This window comes from Lissotriton helveticus, chromosome 12, assembly GCF_964261635.1.
Source record: "Lissotriton helveticus chromosome 12, aLisHel1.1, whole genome shotgun sequence".
Taxonomy (NCBI): domain Eukaryota; kingdom Metazoa; phylum Chordata; class Amphibia; order Caudata; family Salamandridae; genus Lissotriton; species Lissotriton helveticus.
The window spans coordinates 679,520,732-679,542,130 of NC_136073.1; the positions used below are offsets into that span (position 1 = coordinate 679,520,732).

Genomic DNA, 21,399 nt, shown 5'->3' on the forward strand with positions numbered 1-21,399 from the left:
TAATGGCGGCGGGAATGAGTTCCAGGTTCTTGGTGCGAGCCCATAGAACGCATGATTATAGGTTATTTCCTTTCGAAAGTGCGGAGGCTGGAGCAATAGGTCTCTGGAGAACCGGGAGTTTCTGGCTCCTCTGGACACCACAAGTTTCTGGGTGAGAAATGCAGGGGATTTAGTGTATAGAGCCTTGAGTGATAACTGCCAGTTTAAGTTGAATTCTGGCTTCAAGAGGAAGCCAGTTCAGAGCTTTCAGGTGTGGTTAGATGTGGACGAATGTTTTAGAACCTGTTACTAGTCTGGCTGCGGCGTTTAGGCAGGTTTTTAGGGGGACCAGGGAGATGTTGGGTAGGTCAGAAAGGGTAGAGCATCCATGTTCGAGTCTAGAGATAACTAGTGCCTGGACTGCCATTTTCAGGTCTGGGTGTCAATGAAAGGTTTTAGTTTTCTTAGATAGCCCAGGTGAAACCTGGCGGTTTTGGCCTTCGAGTTTTTTGATTTTTTTTAGTTTAAATCTTTATTTGTTGCAATCAAAACACTTCACAATCACGTAATATATAAAAACAGGGGAACTCCATACATCAAATATTATTAATAATTGGACCAATGCATTCATAAATATCCCACAAAACATAAACAAGGTCATACAATAAGAACTGATTCCAAAGAGAAACAAATTAATTTTTAAAATGTCAATGATTATTATAGCAAGATATTGCACATATTACATATTAAAGTGCCAACATGCATAAATGGGTTATCCACAGCTCACTAACAGTGATAAAGTGCATCAATTATGTCAGACCCAGGGTTCTTTTTAAAGGAAAGATTCCACAAATACTATAACATTTGTGTTTTTATTGCAGGAAGTGGCAGATAACCAGATGGATTCTGGTGATTTAATGGAGTGTCTAATCCAGAACAAACATCAGAAGGAGATGAATGAGAAGTGTGCCATTGGAGTAACTCATTTCCAATTGGTAAGTGGTGTGTGCCCTATCCCACAGATTTTGTACTTGCACTGCGTGGTTACTGTGCTTAAGACTGAAGTTATTTCTGATGTTGGCATTACACAAAGCACCCCCTTCTCTTATTTTACATTTTCCTTGTATGTAGTTATTGTAAACAGCCTCTTGCAATTTGCATATTAGAGCGAAGTACATCTGGGCTGAACCAGATTTCCCAGGAGGCTATTTCAGGGTAAATTGTAAACCAAAAAAGAGACTGCTTTTCTTTGCAGCTCAGGTGTATTCAAGAATAACCAGTACCTTTTGCATGGGGATTTTACTTTTTTCAGATGAGGCTGTGGCGCTGTGCTGAAAGATCTGTTAAAATATGGAAGTATGGATGGGAGCCTTGTAAACCATTTGTATATAGCCTCTATATTAAGGCTCCATCAGGGCTCTGTAGGAAGTTGGGTTTTTATGTAATGCACCAAAACAAGGTACACTATGTAGACAGTCCAAACTACACTGTTCGAGGCATGTGGGCTGCTGAATTCATATCTGTGCATAGATCGCCGCCTAGTGTTGGGTCCGGATGATTGCACTTTGTTGTCTTGGAAGAGTCTTCGAAGTATCACGAGATAGGTGACTCCTCCCCTGGACTACAGTGCGCATGGGCATCTTCTCCATTCTCAGATTGTTTTTTTCCGCCATTGGGTTCGGATGCTAACTCCTATGCTCCAACTTCGGAATCGAAAACAAAACTTTTCTAAAGGCCTTCGACTTCGACGGTGGTATTCTCGTTCGGTACCTCTCTACTCGATCCAGCTTTCCATCTCGACTCGGTCGTCGACGCGGGCCGTTGGGCCTTTTCGACGCCACGTGAGCCTACCGTCGATGGAAAGAAGCCCGTTTAAAAGGTGCCCACAATGCCACTCCAAGTTCCCACATACTGACAAACACTCAGTATGCAACAAGTGCCTTTCCCCAGACCATAGGGAAGAAACCTGCCCGGCCTGCGCCCAGTTTCGGTCGAAGAAAACCATACGGATCCGACGGGCCGCTAGGCAAGAGATGCAGCGACAGGCCCCGGAACCGGACAACATCTTAGATGATGACCAGGAACTACCGGAAGCTCCAGACTCTGACCTAGAGATAGTCACCGTCGAGGACTACTCGGACTCCGATGACGACATCCCACCGGGGCACATCGTGAGTACTCTGCCCCCGACACCAACTAGCCCGTTACCAAAGGCTCCGGTCGAGGCATCGCCAAAAGGCCTTAGCCAAGATCATAAAAAAGTTTCGCCAGCCCCGCCATCCGGCTCGGCTCCGAAACCGAAACCTTCAGAAACTCCAGGGCCCAGTACCATCGTCCCGAAGAAGGTTCCAGAGCCAAAAAAGGTCGTCGACCCGAAGGGCGTCGAACGGAAAAAGGCCGTACAGCCCAAAAGCGTCGAGCCGAAGAAGACTGTCGACCACTAGAAGGCCGCTCAGCCAAAAACTGTCGACCCCAAAAAGGTAGTCGAACCGAACAAGGGCACGCAGCCAAAGGGCGCCGAACCAAAGAAGGTCGCCAACCCCAACAAGCCTACGGTTCCAAAATCCGTCGACCCGGCAAAGGTCGCCGACAAAAAGGGTGCCGTACCGAAGCCCGTAGCATGGCCGGAAAAACCTGCCGACCCAAAGATAAGTGCTCCGAAAACACCAGTCGATCCGAAAAAGAACATCGACTCTGAAAAGGACACTCAACCCAAAAAGCCTGCAGAGCACAAAAAAAGTGTCGAGCCGAAAGTTCCGGTCGACCCCAAAAGTGATTTGGGGTCGACCCGAAAAAAGGGCCCAAACCGAAGAAAACCAATAAAACTCCAAAAGTCGTCGAAAAACAAAGTGTTACCGACCCGAAAAAGTCTAACACTCAACCTAGGACTGTAGAGGAAGAACTCTTCCACCCAGATCCATCAGACGACCAGGCAAAGATATATATTAATCCAGACACTGGTAAAGTTACCATCCTGCACAGGAAAAAGAGGCCACTGGACACTGGCTCTCATTCCCCTATTCCATTAAAGAAAAAGGACTTTGGGACTTCTCCCTCTAGACCCTTTATCCCTTTTCAACCTATCATGCCTACCACACCTTTTGCTCCTTACTTTCCTTACTCTCCTCCTCACCACGGGGACAATGAGGGTAACATGGGGGACGAGCCACAGCCTCAATATGATTTCCCACAAGATCCTCAACCACAAGAGGAACCATGGGAGGAGCCAACAGACCCTTACAACACCCATCCCATCCCATCCCATCCCTGATGTACCCTCTTATCCAACTAAGCCATCACCTACTGATGACACCATAGTCTTCAATCAACTCATAGACAGTGCAGCACAATACCACAAGGGAGACATGCATAATGACCCTGTCGAAGAAGACTTCTTATTTGACACCTTCCCTACTTCAGAAAAAAGTGTCAGAACACTTCCCATGTTAAAGGGAGTTCTAAAACATGCACCTGACATATTTAAGGATACAGCCAGGGCACGGGTAATCAATCCAAGAATAGAAAAGAAGTATAGGGCAGCTCCTACAGACCCCACTTACATCAGAGGGCAGTTACCACTAGACTCACTGGTAGTGGCCAACGCACGTAAAAGGGCCAACTCCCAAACAGGGGAAGCACCTCCCCCGGATAAAGAATCAAAAATACTAGAGGCATCAGGCAAAAGGGTAGCAGCACAAGCCTCCAACTCATGGAGGATTGCTAATACACAAGCCCTACTGGCTCATTACGACAGGACGCATTATGATCAGCTCGAAAACCTAATGCAACACCTTCCTGAGCCTTTTAAAGCACAAGCTGATGACCTCATACAAGAGGGAAAATTCATAACAAACGCCTCCATCAAATGTGCGCTTGACGCAGCAGACACCGCAGCTAGGTCAATTAACACTAGCGTCTTACTACGCAGACTGCGTATTTCCGGTTTTAAGAACGAGGTACAGTCCACCATTCTTAACCAACCAGTCAATCAGGACTTTCTATTCGGGCCTGCTATCGACACCATTTTGGATAAAATGAAAAAAGACACAGAAACCGCAAAATCAATGGGGGCATTGCAATTTTAGCAACATAGAGGCTCCTTTAGACGCTCCTCATACAGAGCAACTACACGAGGAAATACCTCGCAAACCTCTGCCTCATACAAAAGTAATTAATACAATTGACAGGGGAACCCTACTCACTGGGAGCCTGGGTAAAGTATTCAAACAAAAAACAATGGCTCCTGTGGGTAAATACTTTAACAAATTACAGTAATATGAATGCACAATGGCAATGTGAGTGATATACAAAAGTAACACACAAGATTCCTTCAACAAGAACACAGAGGAGGTTATAGGGGCAACAATAATAAGGGAAGAGGACGTGGAGGCAATAACACCAGAGCCTCCACTGCCACAAAACAGTGACTTCATCACGCTACCTCCAGACCACCTAACACCGGTCGGAGGCAGACTTTAACAGTTCCTATCTGTCTGGCACACAATTACCACGGACAGGTGGGTGAGAGAAATTATCCAGTTTGGTTATTGCCTAGAACTGACTTCTACACCACCAAACATACCACCCAGACATCGTCCTATGTCCACGGAACACATCACCCTGCTGCAACAAGAGGTGAAATGCATGCTGGAAAAGGGGGCCATAGAGCAAGGCCCTTTCCACCAACAAGGCACAGGAGTATACTCCCTATACTTCCTTATTCCCAAAAAGGACGGTTACCTCCGACCAATATTGGACCTAAGACCCCTGAATCAATATATACTATCGGAGCACTTCCATATGATCACACTACAGCAAGTGCTCCCGTTGCTAGAGCAAGGAGATTTCCTAGCAACACTAGACCTCAAAGATGCGTATTTTCACATACCCATCCATCCAGCCCACAGAAAATATCTCAGGTTCACAATAGAAGGTCAACACTACCAATTCAAGGTTTTGCCCTTTGGGGTTACCACGGCTCCAAGAGTGTTTACAAAATGCTTAGCAACAGTAGCAGCACACCTCAGAAGGCAACACATCCATGTGTACCCTTATCTGGACGATTGGCTAATACAAGCAAAATCTTACCAACAGTGTGCAATACACATGTCTCAAACACTTCATTTGCTACACAGCCTAGGGTTTTCAATCAACTACCCAAAATCGCATCTGCAACCATCCCACACACAGCAATACCTGGGAGCCACTATAAATACCTCAATGGCAAAGGCATATCCAAACTCAGCAAGGATAGCCAGCATGCAGATACTCATTCGCAAATTCCTGCCACAAAACACTCTGCCAGCTCGAGTCTTTATGCAGCTCATAGGCATGATGGCCTCCTGCATATTCATTGTCCCCCATGCCAGACTGCAAATGCGCCCATTACAAGAATGCCTAGCACGGCAATGGAACCAGGCTCGAGGACAACTAAAAGACCTAGTGTTGGTAGACAGTCGCGCTCACAACTCTCTGCAGTGGTGGAACCCACAAAACCTTTCCAAGGGGCGACTGTTCCAAGAGCCGGTTCCACAACTAGTACTAACAGCGGACGCATCACTGACAGGCCTGGGGAGCCCACTGACTGATGGGGAGCCCATCTCCTTCAATACACAGTACAAGGGCTCTGGACAAACAAACAGAAAAAGCTGCATATCAACCAACTAGAGTTGCTAGCGATATTCCTAGCACTAAAAGCATTTCAGAAATACTTGTACAGCAAGACGGTGTTGATCCGGACGGACAACATGACCGCAATGTACTATATCCAGAAACAGGGAGGAACACACTCTCCACAGCTGTCCCATCTGGCACAAAGCATATGGAAGTGGGCGATTCCCCCCAAAAAAATTCTCCTAGCAGAACACCTTCCAGGGAAGGACAATCAGATTGCCGACCTGCTCAGCAGGCACAGCCAACAACTACACGAATGGGAGATTCACCCCCAAGTACTCCAGCTATTCTTCAAAGAGTGGGGTCACCCAGAAATAGACCTGTTTGCCACAAAAGAACACTCCAAATGCCAGTACTTTGCCGCCAGGTTGCCACATCCGTTGTCACAGGGCAATGCGATATGGATGAACTGGTCAGGCAGATTTGCGTACGCTTTTCCCCCAGCACCGCTGATCCCGCTGGTGGCACGCAAACTGCGGCAACACTCACTCACGCTAATCCTAGTTGCTCCCACATGGGCGAGACAACCGTGGTACACAACGTTCCTAGAACTTTCAGTAGTTCCTCAACGACTGTGCCTTGCACCCCATCTTCTAACTCAGAACCATGGAGAAATCAGACACCCAGATCCCAATCAGATGAACCTAGCGATCTGGCTCCTGAGGTCTTAGAGTTTGGATACCCTAACTTGCCCCCAGACTGCATGAAAATCATTAGGGAGGCAAGACGACCAACCACACGAGCGTGCTATGCAGCTAAATGGATGAGATTTGTTATTTACTGCAACAATAACCAAATCAACCCATTAGACGCTTCCATACAAACCATTATGTTACCTGCTGCATCTACAAAGATGTAACTCAGCATACTCTTCTATACAACTACACCTCACTGCTATAGCAGCATACCTTCAAAACAGGCAACACCTTTAACTGTTTAGAGTACCAGCAATCAAAGCCTTCATGGAGGGTTTGAAAAGGGTGATCCCTCCAAGACACCCCCGTTCCCCAGTCTGGAATCTAAATATAGTGCTTACCAGACTTATGGAACCTCCTTTCGAACCTCTACACTCATGCGAACTACAATTCTTAACGTGGAAGGTTGCATTCTTAGTTGCCATTACCTCACTCAGAAGAGTGAGCGAATTACAAGCATTAACAATTCAAGAACCTTTCATGCAGGTACATGCCAACAGGGTGGTTCTTAGAACCAACCCTAAGTTCATGCCTAAAGTTGTATCCAATTTCCATATCAGTCAATCAATAGAACTGCCAGTATTCTATCGAAATCCACAGTCAGTAGCTGAGAGAGCCCTACACACATTAGATGTAAAAAGAGCTCTACTTCATTATGTGGACAGAACTAAATCATTTAGAAAGACAAAACAACTATGTGTTGCTTTTGCACCACAACACAAAGGAAATCCTATTTCAAAGTCAGGAATAGCCAGATGGATAGTGTAGGAGAGTAGGGTCTGCAATCCTATGATCACCCAAATTTTTGCTTTTTGCTTCACTGGTTTACGACTTTCCCTGGCTGTGGGCCTGCTAATCAGACCCACATCCTAGCTGTTCTCTCTATTCCAAATTGTACCCAGGTACTGAATTGGCACTGGGCCCTCTCTTGAGTCCCTGTACCCAGGGCAGAGGTGCACCCAGAGGTCTCCCAGGGGCTGCAGCATGTATTATGCCACCCCTGGGCTGACTAACTAAACAGACACAACTGGCTGCTTGACAGCTGGGGCAAGGTGGTGTAATCACCCTTTGCTTTAGATATAGTATACCTATATCTAAACCTAAAATGGGCACACAGATCTCCTATCAGTCACTCCTATGGCAGGCCTTAACAATCCTGGAGGCAGAGTGCTTGGAATCGTGTGAGAATAGTGCTCTGGCATGAGCTGGGCCTGTCTGCGGCCTTCGGGATCAATCCCTTAGCCGTTTCCATGATAGCGTCAGACCATATACTCTTAAGTGCCTTATAATCCTCGCGGTTATGGTAACTTTGGTCTGACATTATCTAAACATGTCGCGTAAGGTGTCGTACGCTTTGGAATACTACCCCCTCGCCAGTTCTGGTGACAGGGGTAGCATTCCACCCCTCTAGAGGGAGAAGACATGTTGGTAGCTGTAACCCCGGTTAAAGTTGAACACAGCCTCAGCTCCACAAGATGGATGCTGCCACCGAGACACAAGTCTGCCCTCCTGCTGCTGGGAGTCCTTCCAGCGAGGGAGGCCTGGACAAAGGGTTTCCTGTCAGGGGCGGTGCCAGCACCATCCCAGACAGGATTTTGTGTATCCCAGGTAGGCAGGGCTGACAGGAAGGTGACTGCAAGTGGCACCCCGGTGCTCACTGTGCATAGGCCGGCTCAAACCAGTTCCAGGGGCACACCAGCCCCTGAGCTGGGGAAAGACCGGACAAAGGAGAGGGGTGTAACCACCCCTCTCCTGGTCCCACCCATGGGCAGGACCTAGTCGCGTGCCAGCCCCTTTTCTTAGGATAAAGGTAGGAGCAGGCCCCCTTCCCTAATTAGATCATTCTAAATCCTGAACTACTTTCCACGAAAGGAACTCTTGACTTTTCTGAAGAGACTCCCTTGTGGCTAAGGAGTAGCCACCCTGCACCAGCAGGCACCACCTAAGCGCTTGCGGTCTGTTGCACGTCTATCCTCCGGATCAAGACTGCCCAACTCGACGAGACCCGGATTCCCAGCCATCCCTGACCTCTACCTGCCTCTACAGCTCAGTTGAGATTCGTGGGTGTGACGAGACCCGAGGGACCGGCTATCATCAAGACCTGCACGACGCTTATCCAGCACGACCGCCGAGGGATCCTCGAGTGAGTGCCCTGGGGTTTGAGAAGCCCCAACCCTGAGCAGCTCCAGCACCGAAGTCCAGCCCCCCAGCATCCACGAGATCTGCGTGGGGCCCTTCTGCTCTTTGCTGCTAACCGCGTTGTCCGGTCACTTGCCCGTTGGCTAGTGGCCCTCCTAACGACGCACCCCGACGTTCTACACTGCTGGTCTGGTTGCTCCAGACTGGCCCTTGCTCCCTCCCAAAAGAGGAGCACCCCGGACCCTCCTGGTCCACTCCAGACGCCATCTTGATTCCACCGCATGGGCTGGCCTTTGCCAAGGCTTGTTGCTCCAATCTAGGATCCAGCATCGCCGACAGCCGACACCTTCGTGGGACAGTTCGCACCTCCAGCCTGGTCGCCGACAACGCCTCCTGGCCCGTGTGGCTACCAAGTCCAGCGTCGCCTACTCACCTGACTGCGGTGACTCCGTCCGGTGCCATCCTGGTGCCCACCTAATCACTGGCTAGTGATTAAGAACTAAGTCCCCTCTGCTTTCAGGTCGTCTTCACCTCCGATCCAGGCTTGGATCACCTCGAACTTCTTCACTGGTCGCCTGCCAGCAACTTCTTCTTTCAGGCTCCATAGACTTCAACGAGGATTCCCGACGTCACTTGAACCCTATGCAGCCGCAGCCCCTGGGCTAGGTAACTTGAGTATTTCGGTGCTCCAGCACAGGTTCACTATCCAAGTGTCCAGATCCTTTTTCGTTTTCAGTCTATCTAGCCGGATTCGTCCGGAAACAGTAACTTTAGGAACGCTAGCATCCATAGACTTCTTCCCGCATCCCGCGTGAGAGTGCACACTCTGCACCCGATCTCCCTAGGCCTCCTGCTCCTAACCTTAGGGTTCAGTAGTGTAGTCCTAGCGATCCTGAAGCCTCTGGATCTTGTTACTTACCTGCTAGTATTTTGCATTCCACTTTTGTAGTATATGGTTTTTCGTGCCCCTCGGGCATTTGTGTAAATTGTGCAACTTAAAGTGTTTTCTTAGGAGTTTTGTATTGTACTTACCTCCCTGACTCATAAAGAGTTCAGGGTAGTCTTGTTATAAATAAATATACTTTATTTTCATAACAACTTGTGTGGTGTCCTTTCACTTGGTGTTCAAGGGGTAAATGTGATGGTAAAACAGCTGGCTTAACACGCCCTCTAGAGTTTAGCCTAAAGACTGCTCTTGTCCATGCTACTAGGATAGCTGGTCTATCAGGTTGACTTGCAACCAATCATCAATAAGGGTTGTTTGGTATGATACAAAGTGATCACTAGAATAGTGAGCACTATATATCAGGCCAACTTCTCACATTGGTGAGCAGCGGTTGGGATTTGAGCTTGCTGTTGTTTTACCACACACGTATCCTAAGAATATCATTTGAAAGATCACATAGGTACATATAACTTAACTTGGAATACTCTGAGTTCTACTGAACCAGCTGTTGTAGTGTAATAGGGCTTAGCACACCCTAAACTACAACTCTAGCAAGGGATCAGTAGGTAAACCCATAGTGTAGGTAGGTGCATCACTTACACCACACTAGAAGCATGTCTACCCATGGAGAGTCTTCAGAGACTCCCCTAGTGGCTAGTGACCCTCCACAGGTCATCTCAAGATATGCAGCTCTCAGTTTCCAGGAGATGAGACAATTGTGTACCTCCAGGAAATTGAAACAGGGGTCTAACCCCACCACTCCCTTTCTGTTAGGTCTCTTAGAGACATATGATGCTAGGAAAGCTTCTCATACAGATGGGAGCATGCCAGCCTTAGAGGGTACCCTTGGTGATCCAGACCTCCTTGACACTGAAAATGTAGTTGAGGAGGAGGAAGAAGAGGAACTCTCTGGGGATGAGGCAGACAACAGGCCTGAGCTAGTCAGCAGACTTACTAGGGCCAACTTAGACCTGCTTAGGGAAGGATCTGGCGGACCCCCAGTACTGACCCTAATGAGGCCTAACCTTGGAGTTAGAAGAGATATATCTCCTTCTAGGGACTCCAATAGATCTGTGCACTCTCATGCCTCTTCCCAGAGGAGAATGATTTCTCCCCAGAGGAGACTGACTTCTCCTCAGAGAAGAGAACATGAAGCAAGGATGAAACAGGCTAATCTAAGGATCCAGAGGGAAGAACTTGCCCTGGCCAAAGAGAAGCTTGCCTTTGCTAGAGAGTAACAGTTGAGTGGGGTAGTCCCCACTGGTGGCAGCAATATCCCTAGAGATAAAGAAAGGAGTTTAGACACTAAACACCTGAGTAAGATAGTGCCCCCCTTTAGACAAGGGGATGACATCCACAAATGGATGACTGCTTTGGAGAGGGCCTGCACTGTCCAGTGCATCCCCCAGAGTCAGTGGGCAGCTATATTGTGGCTCTCCTTTGAAGGCAAAGGTAGAGATAAGCTCCTCACTACTAGAGTTGGGGATGGTAACAACTACCAAGTCCTGAAGAATACACTGATTGATGGGTTTGGCTTAACCACTGAGCAGTACAGGTTGCTGTTCAGGGACACCCAGAAAATTCAGTCTCAGGATTGGGCTGACCTTGTTGATTGTGCCACTAAGGCTTTGGAAGGCTGGTTACTGGGTAGCAAAGTTACTGATTACACAGGGTTGTATAATCTTATCATGAGAGAACAGATTTTAAATAACTGTCAGAACCAGTTGTTGCACCAGCACCTTGTTGATTCAGATCTGACCTCTCCCCAAGAATTGGGAAAGAAGGCAGACAGATGGGTCAGAACAAGGGTCAAGCAGAACCAGACTCAGAACCAGGGTGGTCAGAAGAAAGCAGACCAAAAGGGTAGTAACAAGAGTGAATAAAATGACCAGAAGTCTTCAACAGGTCCCCAACAAACCAAAGAGGGTGGGGGTCAGGCTTCACAGCAGAAAAAGAAGACTCAAGAAGGCCAGTCAAAAAGGTGGTGCCAATACTGTAAAAGTAAGACTCACTGGTTTAGTGAGTGCACCAAGAGAGGAGGGCAAACTCCTACCACTACAGCCCCTAAGGCACCTGCACCCCCTAGTACAGTCAGTAGTGGTAGTGCACCTCCCAAGGGAATAGTTGGGTTAACCTTGGGAACTGAGGGGTATGACAACTTAGTTGGCACACTCACTCAGGCTGTCCTTGTCTGTACAGGGGATGTGGATATATCCTCTGATGCCAGTCCCAATACTTTGGGCAAATACAGGCAGACACCTTTAATTAATGGAAAAATGGCTCAGGCCTACAGGGACACTTGTGCCAGTGTCACAATGGTGACACCTAACTTTGTGTTCCTTGGACAGATCATGCCAGGTGCAGATTACCTGGTGACCAATGCCAGCAACGTCACTACCAATCATAGTATGGCAGTTGTTGATTTCTCCTGGGGAGGGGTAAGTGGCCCAAAGAAGGTTGTGGTTAGTTCAGACCTCCCAGTAGAATGTCTGTTGGGCAATGATTTGGAAACATCCCTATGGTCAGAAGTGGAGCAGAGGACTCACATGGAAATGTTAGGCTTGCCAGCACATGTCCTTGCTGTGACTAGGTCACAGGCCAAAAGATGCCCCACTGAACAGGTGCTGGATCCTGGAACAATGGACCAGACACCTCCCAAGAAGAGGAGCAGTAGGGTTAAGGCATTGCCTTCCCCCTTGCCCCAGGTTGTGGATCAAGTCTCTGAGGAGGCTGATCTCAAGGAACTGAGGGAAACTGAGCCTAAAGAGCTTGAACCTGATCAGGTTGAGTTTCTGGGCTCAGGGGGACCCTCCAGGGAAGACCTGGGGAAGGCACAGTTAGACTGCCCCTCACTTGAACCCCTCAGACAGCAGGCTGCTGCTGAGGCTGCAGGGAATGCCACAGGTACCCACAAGGTATACTGGGATGATGGACTCCTGTACTCTGAGTCAAGAGACCCCAAGCCTGGTGCAACCAGGAGGCTGGTCATCCCTTTGTCTCATAGAGGTTTCCTTCTTACCTTGGCCCATGAGATTCCCCTTGCAGGACACTTAGGCCAGAACAAGACGTGGGACAGGCTTGTCACACACTTTCACTGGCCTCACATGAATGAAGATACCAAGGAGTTTTGTCCCTCCTGTGTCACTTGCCAAGCCAGTGGTAAGTCAGGTGGCACAACAAAGGCCCCCCTCATACCACTACCTGTGGTGGGGGTACCCTTTGAGAGAGTGGGGATTGACATTGTTGGTCCAATGGAACCCCAGACAGCATAAGGGCACAAGTTTATACTGGTGGTAGTGGATCATGCCACCAGGTATCCTGAAGCTATACCCCTTAGGACCACTACAGCACCTGTTGTGGCAAGAGCCCTAATTGGAGTGTTCTCCAGAGTAGGCTTCCCTAAGGAGGTCGTCTCTGACAGAGGTGCAAACTTCATGTCCGGATATCTGACTGCAATGTGGAAGGAATGTGGTGTCAACTACAAGTTCACCACACCCTATCACCCACAGTGCAATGGGCTTGTTGAGAGATTCAACAGGACCCTCAAAGGGATGATTCATGGACTACCTGAACCACTCAGGCGGAGATGGGATGTCCTGATACCCTGCCTCTTGTTTGCTTACAGAGAGGTCCCACAGAAGGGGGTTGGCTACAGCCCTTTTGAACTTCTGTTTGGGCATCCTGTAAGAGGACCCCTTTGTTTGGTAAAGGAAGGATGGGAGAGACCTCTCAAAAAGCCTGGAACAAACATCGTGGACTATGTACTTGGTCTCCGCTCCAGGATGGCTGAGTACATGGAAAAGGCATCTAAAAACCTTGAGGCAAGCCAAGAACTACAAAAAGCTTGGCATGACCAAAAGGCTGTCCTGACTGTGTACAAGCCTGGACAGAAGGTGTGGGTGCTGGAGCCAGTGGCCCCAGCAGCACTCAAAGACAAATGGTCTGGGCCCCACACAATCATTGAGCAAAAGGGAGAGGTCACCTACCTGGTGGACCTTGGAACTCCCAGGAGCCCCCTCCGGGTACTCCATGTAAACAGGCTCAAGGCATATGTCAACAGGAAGGACATGGGCTTGCTCATGGCCACAGACGAGGGACAGGAGGAGGAGAGTGACCCTCTCCCAGACCTGCTCACTCAGAACCCTGATGATGGGTCAGTAGATGGTGTTGTCTTTTGTGGCAGCCTCTCTGAACATCAACAAAAGGATTGTAAACGGGTTCTTCAATCCTTTAGACATATGTTCTCTCTGACACCCAGTCAAACCAATTGGTGTACCCATGAGGTTGACACTGGAGACAGTCTGCCTGTCAAGAGTAAAATCTACAGACAGCCTGATCATGTCAGAGACTGCATCAAGACTGAAGTGCAGAAAATGTTGGAGCTGGGAGTCATTGAGCCCTCAGATAGCCCTTGGGCTAGTCCAGTAGTTCTAGTGCCAAAGCCTCACACCCAGGGTGGTAAGAAAGAGATGAGGTTTTGCGTAGACTACAGAGGCCTCAATGCAGTCACTAAGACTGATGCCCACCCAATACCAAGAGCAGATGAACTTATAGATAGATTGGCTTCTGCCAACTACTTAAGTACATTTGACCTGACAGCTGGGTATTGGCAAATCAGGTTAGCTGAGGAGGCCAAGCCCAAAACAGCATTTTCTACCCCTGGTGGGCATTATCAGTTTGTGGTAATGCCCTTTGGTTTGAAAAATGCACCTGCCACCTTCCAAAGGCTGGTGAATCAAGTTCTCACTGGGTTGGATGACTTCTGTGCAGCATATCTTGATGATATAGCTGTGTTTAGCTCCACCTAGGAGGATCACCTGGTCCACCTGAGGAAAGTGTTAGAGGCACTGAAGGCAGGTCTCACTATCAAGGCCACTAAGTGCCAGATAGGGCAGACACAGGTTGTATACCTGGGCCACCTTGTAGGTGGAGGCCAGGTTCAGCCATTGGAGAGCAGGATACAGGCCATCAAGGACTGGGCTCCTCCAATCACCCAGACTCAGGTTCGAGCTTTCTTGGGCCTGACTGGTTATTACAGGAAATTTGTCAGAAATTATGGGTCCATTGTGACTCCACTTAATGACCTGACAAGTAAAAAAAATGCCAAAGAAAGTTCAGTGGACAGCAAGCTGTCAAAAAGCATTTGATGACCTAAAGCAGGCCATGTGCACAGCACCTATCCTAAAGAGTCCAGATTACTCCAAGCCATTCATTGTCCAAACAGATGCTTCTGAGTTGGGTGTGGGAGCTGTTCTATCTCAGCTGAATTTTGATGGTAATGACCAGCCCATTGCTTTTATTAGCAGAAGGCTGACCCCCAGAGAGAAAAATTGGTCAGCTATTGAGAGGGAGGCCTTTGCTGTGGTTTGGGCCCTGAAGAAGTTGAGGTCATACTTGTTTGGCACTCACTTCAAGATTCAGACCGACCATAAGCCCCTCTTGTGGCTAAATCAGATGAAGGGTGAAAACCCCAAACTACTTAGGTGGTCCATTTCCCTACAGGGGATGGATTTTACAGTGGAGCATAGACCTGGTACTGATCATGGCAATGCTGATGGGCTCTCCAGGTATTTCCACTTAGAGCAAGAAGACTCACCTGGTCAAGGTTAGCTTATTGTCCCAAAGTTTGGGGGGGGGTCATGTAGGAGAGTAGGGTCTGCAATCCTATGATCACCCAGATTTTTGCTTTTTGCTTCACTGGTTTACGACTTTCCCTGGCTGTGGGCCTGCTAATCAGACCCACAGCCTAGCTGTTCTCTCTATTCCAAATTGTACCCAGGTACTGAATTGGCACTGGGCCCTCTCTTGAGTCCCTGTACCCAGGGCAGAGGTGCACCCAGAGGTCTCCCAGGGGCTGCAGCATGTATTATGCCACCCCTGGGCTGACTAACTAAACTGACACAACTGGCTGCTTGACAGCTGGGGCAAGGTGGTGTAATCACCCTTTGCTTTAGATATAGTATACCTATATCTAAACCTAAAATGGGCACACACTTCTCCTATCAGTCACTCCTATGGCAGGCCTTAACAATCCTGGAGGCAGAGTGCTTGGAATCGTGTGAGAATAGTGCTCTGGCATGAGCTGAGCCTGTCTGCGGCCTTCTTGATCAATCCCTTAGCCGTTTCCATGATAGCGTCAGACCATATACTCTTAAGTGCCTTATAATCCTCGCGGTTATGGTAACTTTGGTCTGACATTATCTAAACATGTCGCGTAAGGTGTCGTACGCTTTGGAATACTACCCCCTCGCCAGTTCTGGCGACGGGGGTAGCATTCCACCCCTCTAGAGGGAGAAGACATGTTGGTAGCTGTAACCCCGGTTAAAGTTGAACACAGCCTCAGCTCCACAAGATGGATGCTGCCAACGAGACACAAGTCTGCCCTCCTGCTGCTGGGAGTCCTTCCAGCGAGGGAGGCCTGGACAAAGGGTTTCCTGTCAGGGGCGGTGCCAGCACCATCCCAGACAGGATTTTGTGTATCCCAGGTAGGCAGGGCTGAAAGGAAGGTGACTGCAAGTGGCACCCCGGTGCTCACTGTGCATAGGCCGGCTCAAACCAGTTCCAGGGGCACACCAGCCCCTGAGCTGGGGAGAGACCGGACAAAGGAGAGGGGTGTAACCACCCCCCTCCTGGTCCCACCCATGGGCAGGACCTAGTTGCGTGCCAGCCCCTTTTCTTAGGATAAAGGTAGGAGCAGGCCCCCTTCCCAAATTAGATCATTCTAAATCTTGAACTACTTTCCACGAAAGGAACTCTTGACTTTTCTGAAGACTCTCCCTTGTGGCTAAGGAGTAGCGACCCTGCACCAGCAGGCACCACCTAAGCGCTTGCGGTCTGTTGCACGTCTATCCTCCGGATCAAGACTGCCCAACTCGACGAGACCCGGATTCCCCGCCATCTCTGACCTCTACCTGCCTCTACAGCTCAGCTGAGATTCGTGGGTGTGACGAGACCTGAGGGACCGGCTATCATCAAGACCTGCACGACGCTTATCCAGCACGACTGCCGAGGGATCCTCGAGTGAGTGCCCTGGGGTTTGAGAAGCCCCAACCCTGAGCAGCTCCAGCACCGAAGTCCAGCCTCCCAGCATCCACGAGATCTGCGTGGGGCCCTTCTGCTCTTTGCTGCTAACCGCGTTGTCCGGTCACTTGCCCGTTGGCTAGTGGCCCTCCTAACGACGCACCCCGACGTTCTACACTGCTGGTCTGGTTGCTCCAGACTGGCCCTTGCTCCCTCCCAAAAGAGGAGCACCCCGGACCCTCCTGGTCCACTCCAGACGCCATCTTGATTCCACCGCGTGGGCTGGCCTTTGCCAAGGCTTGTTGCTCCAATCTAGGATTTAGCATCGCCGACAGCCGACACCTTCGTGGGACAGTTCGCACCTCCAGCCTGGTCGCCGACAACGCCTCCTGGCCCGTGTGGCTACCAAGTCCAGCGTCGCCTACTCACCTGACTGCGGTGACTCCGTCCGGTGCCATCCTATGTTGCCAATCTAATCACTGGCTAGTGATTAAGAACTAAGTCCCCTCTGCTTTCAGGTCGTCTTCACCTCCGATCCAGGCTTGGATCACCTCGAATTTCTTCACTGGTCGCCTGCCAGCAACTTCTTCTTTCAGGCTCCATAGACTTCAACGAGGATTCCCGACGTCACTTGAACCCTATGCAGCCGCAGCCCCTGGGCTAGGTAACTTGAGTATTTCGGTGCTCCAGCACAGGTTCACTATCCAAGTGTCCAGATCCTATTTCGTTTTCAGTCTATCTAGCCGGATTCGTCCGGAAACAGTAACTTTAGGAACGCTAGCATCCATAGACTTCTTCCCGCATCCCGCGTGAGAGTGCACACTCTGCACCCGATCTCCCTAGGCCTCCTGCTCCTAACCTTAGGGTTCAGTAGTGTAGTCCTAGCGATCCTGAAGCCTCTGGATCTTGTTACTTACCTGCTAATATTTTGCATTCCATTTTTGAGGTATATGGTTTTTCGTGCCCCTCGGGCATTTGTGTAAATTGTGCAACTTAAAGTGTTTTCTTAAGAGTTTTGTATTGTGCTTAGCTCCCTGACTCATAAAGAGTTCAGGGTAGTCTTGTTATAAATAAATATACTTTATTTTCATAACAACTTGTGTGGTGTCCTTTCACTTGGTGTTCAAGGGGTAAATGTGATGGTAAAACAGCAGGCTTAACACGCCCTCTAGAGTTTAGCCTAAAGACTGCTCTTGTCCATGCTACTAGGATAGCTGGTCTATCAGGTTGACTTACAACCAATCATCAATAAGCGTTGTTTGGTATGATACAAAGTGATCACTAGAATATTGAGCACTATATATCAGGCCAACTTCTCACAGATAGTTAAATGCATTCAAATATGCTATCAAAAGGCAAAACGCACTTTAACCGTCCCCCCAAGAGCACACTCTACAAGAAAAATGGGGGCATCCATGGCTTTCCTAGGCAATATTCCTCTTGAAGACATCTGTAAGGCAGCCACATGGACCACCATACACACTTTCACAAAACACTACTGTGTAGACGTGCAAGCAAAACTGCAAGCTGCTGTAGGCCAGGCTGTCCTCAAAACTCTTTTTCAAACTGCTGCAGCTGGCACAGGTAACCACCGCTAGAGGAGATACTGCTATACAGTCTATGCACAGATATGAATTCAGCAGCCCACTTGCCTCGAACGGAATATGCTACTTACCAGTATGCATCTGTTCTTGGCATGTAGGGCTGCTGACATTCACATCGCCCGCCCTCCTCCCCGGTGCCTGTCGCAGCTGCAGCATTCTCTGGCATGGCCATCTCTTACTTTACTATCTCCATCTCTGCCACAATGGCGAAAAACAATCTGAGGATGGAGAAGATGCCCATGCGCACTGTAGTCCAGGGGAGGAGTCACCTATCTCGTGATACTTCGAAAACTCTTCCAAGACAACAAAGTGCAATCATCCGGATCCAACACTAGGCGGCGATCTATGCACAGATATGAATGTCAGCAGCCCTACATGCCAAGAAGAGATGCATACTGGTAAGTAGCCTATTCCTTTTAGATTACTGTTTTTAAATTAATAATCCCAAATGTTCGGTTTTGGGGTAGTTTGGATGAGCAGTTTAGGCTTATCAGAGGGTAGTGTTGAACATGTATTGAACACACACTCAAGAAGAAACTCTAGTCCAATTTAGAAAATAACAGGTATTTTTTATTACCAAGAACTTCACAATTGGGTAAGTACTTTTTGAGTTAAAACTTTTATCTGAAAGAAACAAGTTAGTTATAGATTCCCTACCTTAGAATTACCCCCAGGCGTCACACTGGATCTGGAACGTTTTTTTTCGTCAGCAATGGCGCTGCGCGTCGAAAGGTGGAGTCGGTTGGCTCCACATCCAGCGTCGTGGTCGCTGGGATGATGTTGCGGCAGCTACTTGGACACCGCCCTCGCGCCCTGATGTCAGTTCTCACTTTTCCGTGCCAGCCAGTGCAGATCTGGAAAGAGCTGTACCTCAGTCATTTTTGACTGTTTTTCTTGACTTTTGTCGACTTCTTGTTTCGAGTCTACGACTCCGAACCGGTGCACCAGGGATGCCCGGCTTCAAGGCCTGCGGTTCCTGTAACTAACTGATGTTGGTGACAGATCCGCACCTTGTGTGCCTCTTTTTCCTGGAGCGCGACCACGACCCCAAGTCGTGCTCAGACTGTCAGTTGATGGTGCCGAAGGCTTTGCGAGAGCGGTCCCGAAAGCTTCTTGAACGCCGGCAGTCGGCTCCGCGCCTGTTGGCAGACCTGGTCGAGAAGGAGGTCGGGGGACCGGTTGCAGAGCAATCACCATTCCGGTTCGTAGTCTTTGCACTCTGGGTCGGGTAAGTCGAAGCATAAGAAGTCGTCGAAGAAGCATAGTCTTACTTCGACTTCCCCTCGTCGGTCGGCTGATCCGACGAGGCACGCGGGTGGTGCCCTTCCCGTGGCTCCGTGTGCAGAGCCTGGCAGGTCAACCCTGAGCTTCCCTCCCTTTCTGGGACCCGGAGCGACACCCGCCCAGCTTTGTACGTTCTACGAGGCAATGCATGCCATCCTTGGGCGGACCGACTGCGCCTTCGGGCCCCGCGGGCTCGGTTGGGGAGCCAAAGTCTTCGCTGCCAGCGGCTCCGGACCTGGCGCCACAAACCCCACTTAGATCCAGGCCTGGATCTGGATACGGATCGATGTTGGTTGACCTTGTTACACCTACACCGCCCCTTACGGCACCACTACCGCGTTTGGCGCCGGTCGACTCCCCGACCGGTGTTGACATGGGCGTCCTTCCCGACATGGACATGGAGCCAGACCGGCGTCGTTTGATGCCGGATCCGGCGCCGGGTGGGGTTTTTGTGCCCCTGTTCACTCCTGGGGTCCCTTTTCAACCACAGTGACAACCAAAGGATTATGAGGAGGTCTGGGAGGGTTCGGGTGACCCTTTAACTGACCAGTTAGATACTGAGCAGGACTGCAGAGAGGAACTGGGGGATGCCAGTGGTCTTGACACCTCTCCTGACCTTGGCATGTTGTCTCCTCCTACCGTGTCTACGGAGGAGGGAGCGTCATACGCAGTGCTGTTGTGTAGGGCGGCCGAGGTTCTCAACCTCGAGCTTCATATGGTTGCGGTCCGGACTAACCTCCTGTCAGAGGTCCTTTCAACCGGCTGCGAGCGCTTCGGAGTCCCTGCTGCCGTTTAATGAGGCCCTTACAGATGTCCTTTTGGGCATGTGGTCCAGGCCCAACACGGGGGCTCCCATGGACAGGATGATTGCCCAATGCCACCTCCCGGTTCCGGGCGACCCAACTTTCCTCTCCCAACAACCCACCCCTGAGAGCTTGGTTGTCCAAGCTTCCACCTCCAAAAGTGCCCTCCCTACCGCTCCACCAGATTTGAATCCAAGAAGCTGGACCACTTTGGCAAGAAAATGTTCTCTCCCGCCAGCTTATAACTAAGGTCCGTAAACACTGCATGTCTCTTGGGCCGTTATTCGCACTCAGTGTGGGATACGGTGGCGCACGTGCTGCCTCAGTGTCCAGAGGCGGCCCGGGCAGTGATCTCTCAGTCTGTTGCTGCCTGGAGAGATGCAGCTAAGTTTACAATCCGTTGTGGGCTGGACACCGCCGACTCTCTGGGCAGGACCATTTCAACGTCGGTAGCGATTCGTCACTACGCCTGGATGAGGTCCACTGGCTTTTCTTGGGATGTCCAGTCCACTATGATGGACATGCCTTTTGATGGGCGTTGACTTTTTTATGACAAAGCAGATAACGGCCTAGAGCGCTTAAAGGACTCACCGACTACAGCCAAGTCCTTGGGCCTCTCCGCTTAACCGGTGCAGTCTGCTTTTCGCCCCTTTCGTGGCCACGGAAGGGGTGCCCCGCTACCTCCCACCCAGGGCCACAGGCAGCAGCAAGTTACCCATTCTTCGCGGGGCCAGAGACTTGGAAACAACCGGCGTGGTTCCGGGGGCCAGTGAGTGGGCCAGTCCACCAATCCTCCCTCTGCAGCAGCCTCCAAACCATCCTAGTCTGACCTTTCAGGCCCATCAAGCGCCAGTGGGTGGCAGGATTTACCATCACCTCCCCCACTGGCACACCATCACGTCGGATAGGTGGGTTTTGCAAATAGTCCGAAGGGGCTACTCCCTCCACTTGGAGACTACCCCTCTCCAGACATGCCACCGCAAAACCACCGCATGTTGGAGGAACATTTGGTCCTTCACCAGCAGGAAGTTACGGCTCTCTTTGCCAAGGGAGCCATCTAGCACGTTCCTGTCCCAGAAGTAGGTCGTGGTTGTTACTCCCACTACTTTCTGGTCCCCAAGAAGGACAAGAGCCTGCGTCCTATCTTGGATCTCAGGTACGTCAATCGCTTCCTCCGGAGGAGTAGTTTAAGATGTTGACGCTTGCTCAGGTCTTGTTAGCTCTCGACCCGCAAAACTGGATGGTAGCGTTGCCGG

General features: G+C 49.9%; 1 protein-coding gene across 1 annotated transcript in view; it reads left to right on the top strand.

Moving 5' to 3' along the window:
- GLG1 (golgi glycoprotein 1) overlaps window positions 1–21,399 on the top strand; it is a 694,561-nt gene that overhangs the window by 446,807 nt on the left and 226,355 nt on the right. Inside the window, exon 15 of the mRNA XM_078669216.1 lies at window positions 861–974. Coding sequence (XP_078525342.1) covers window positions 861–974 — 114 coding nt within the window. The remainder of the gene's footprint in view (window positions 1–860; window positions 975–21,399) is intronic.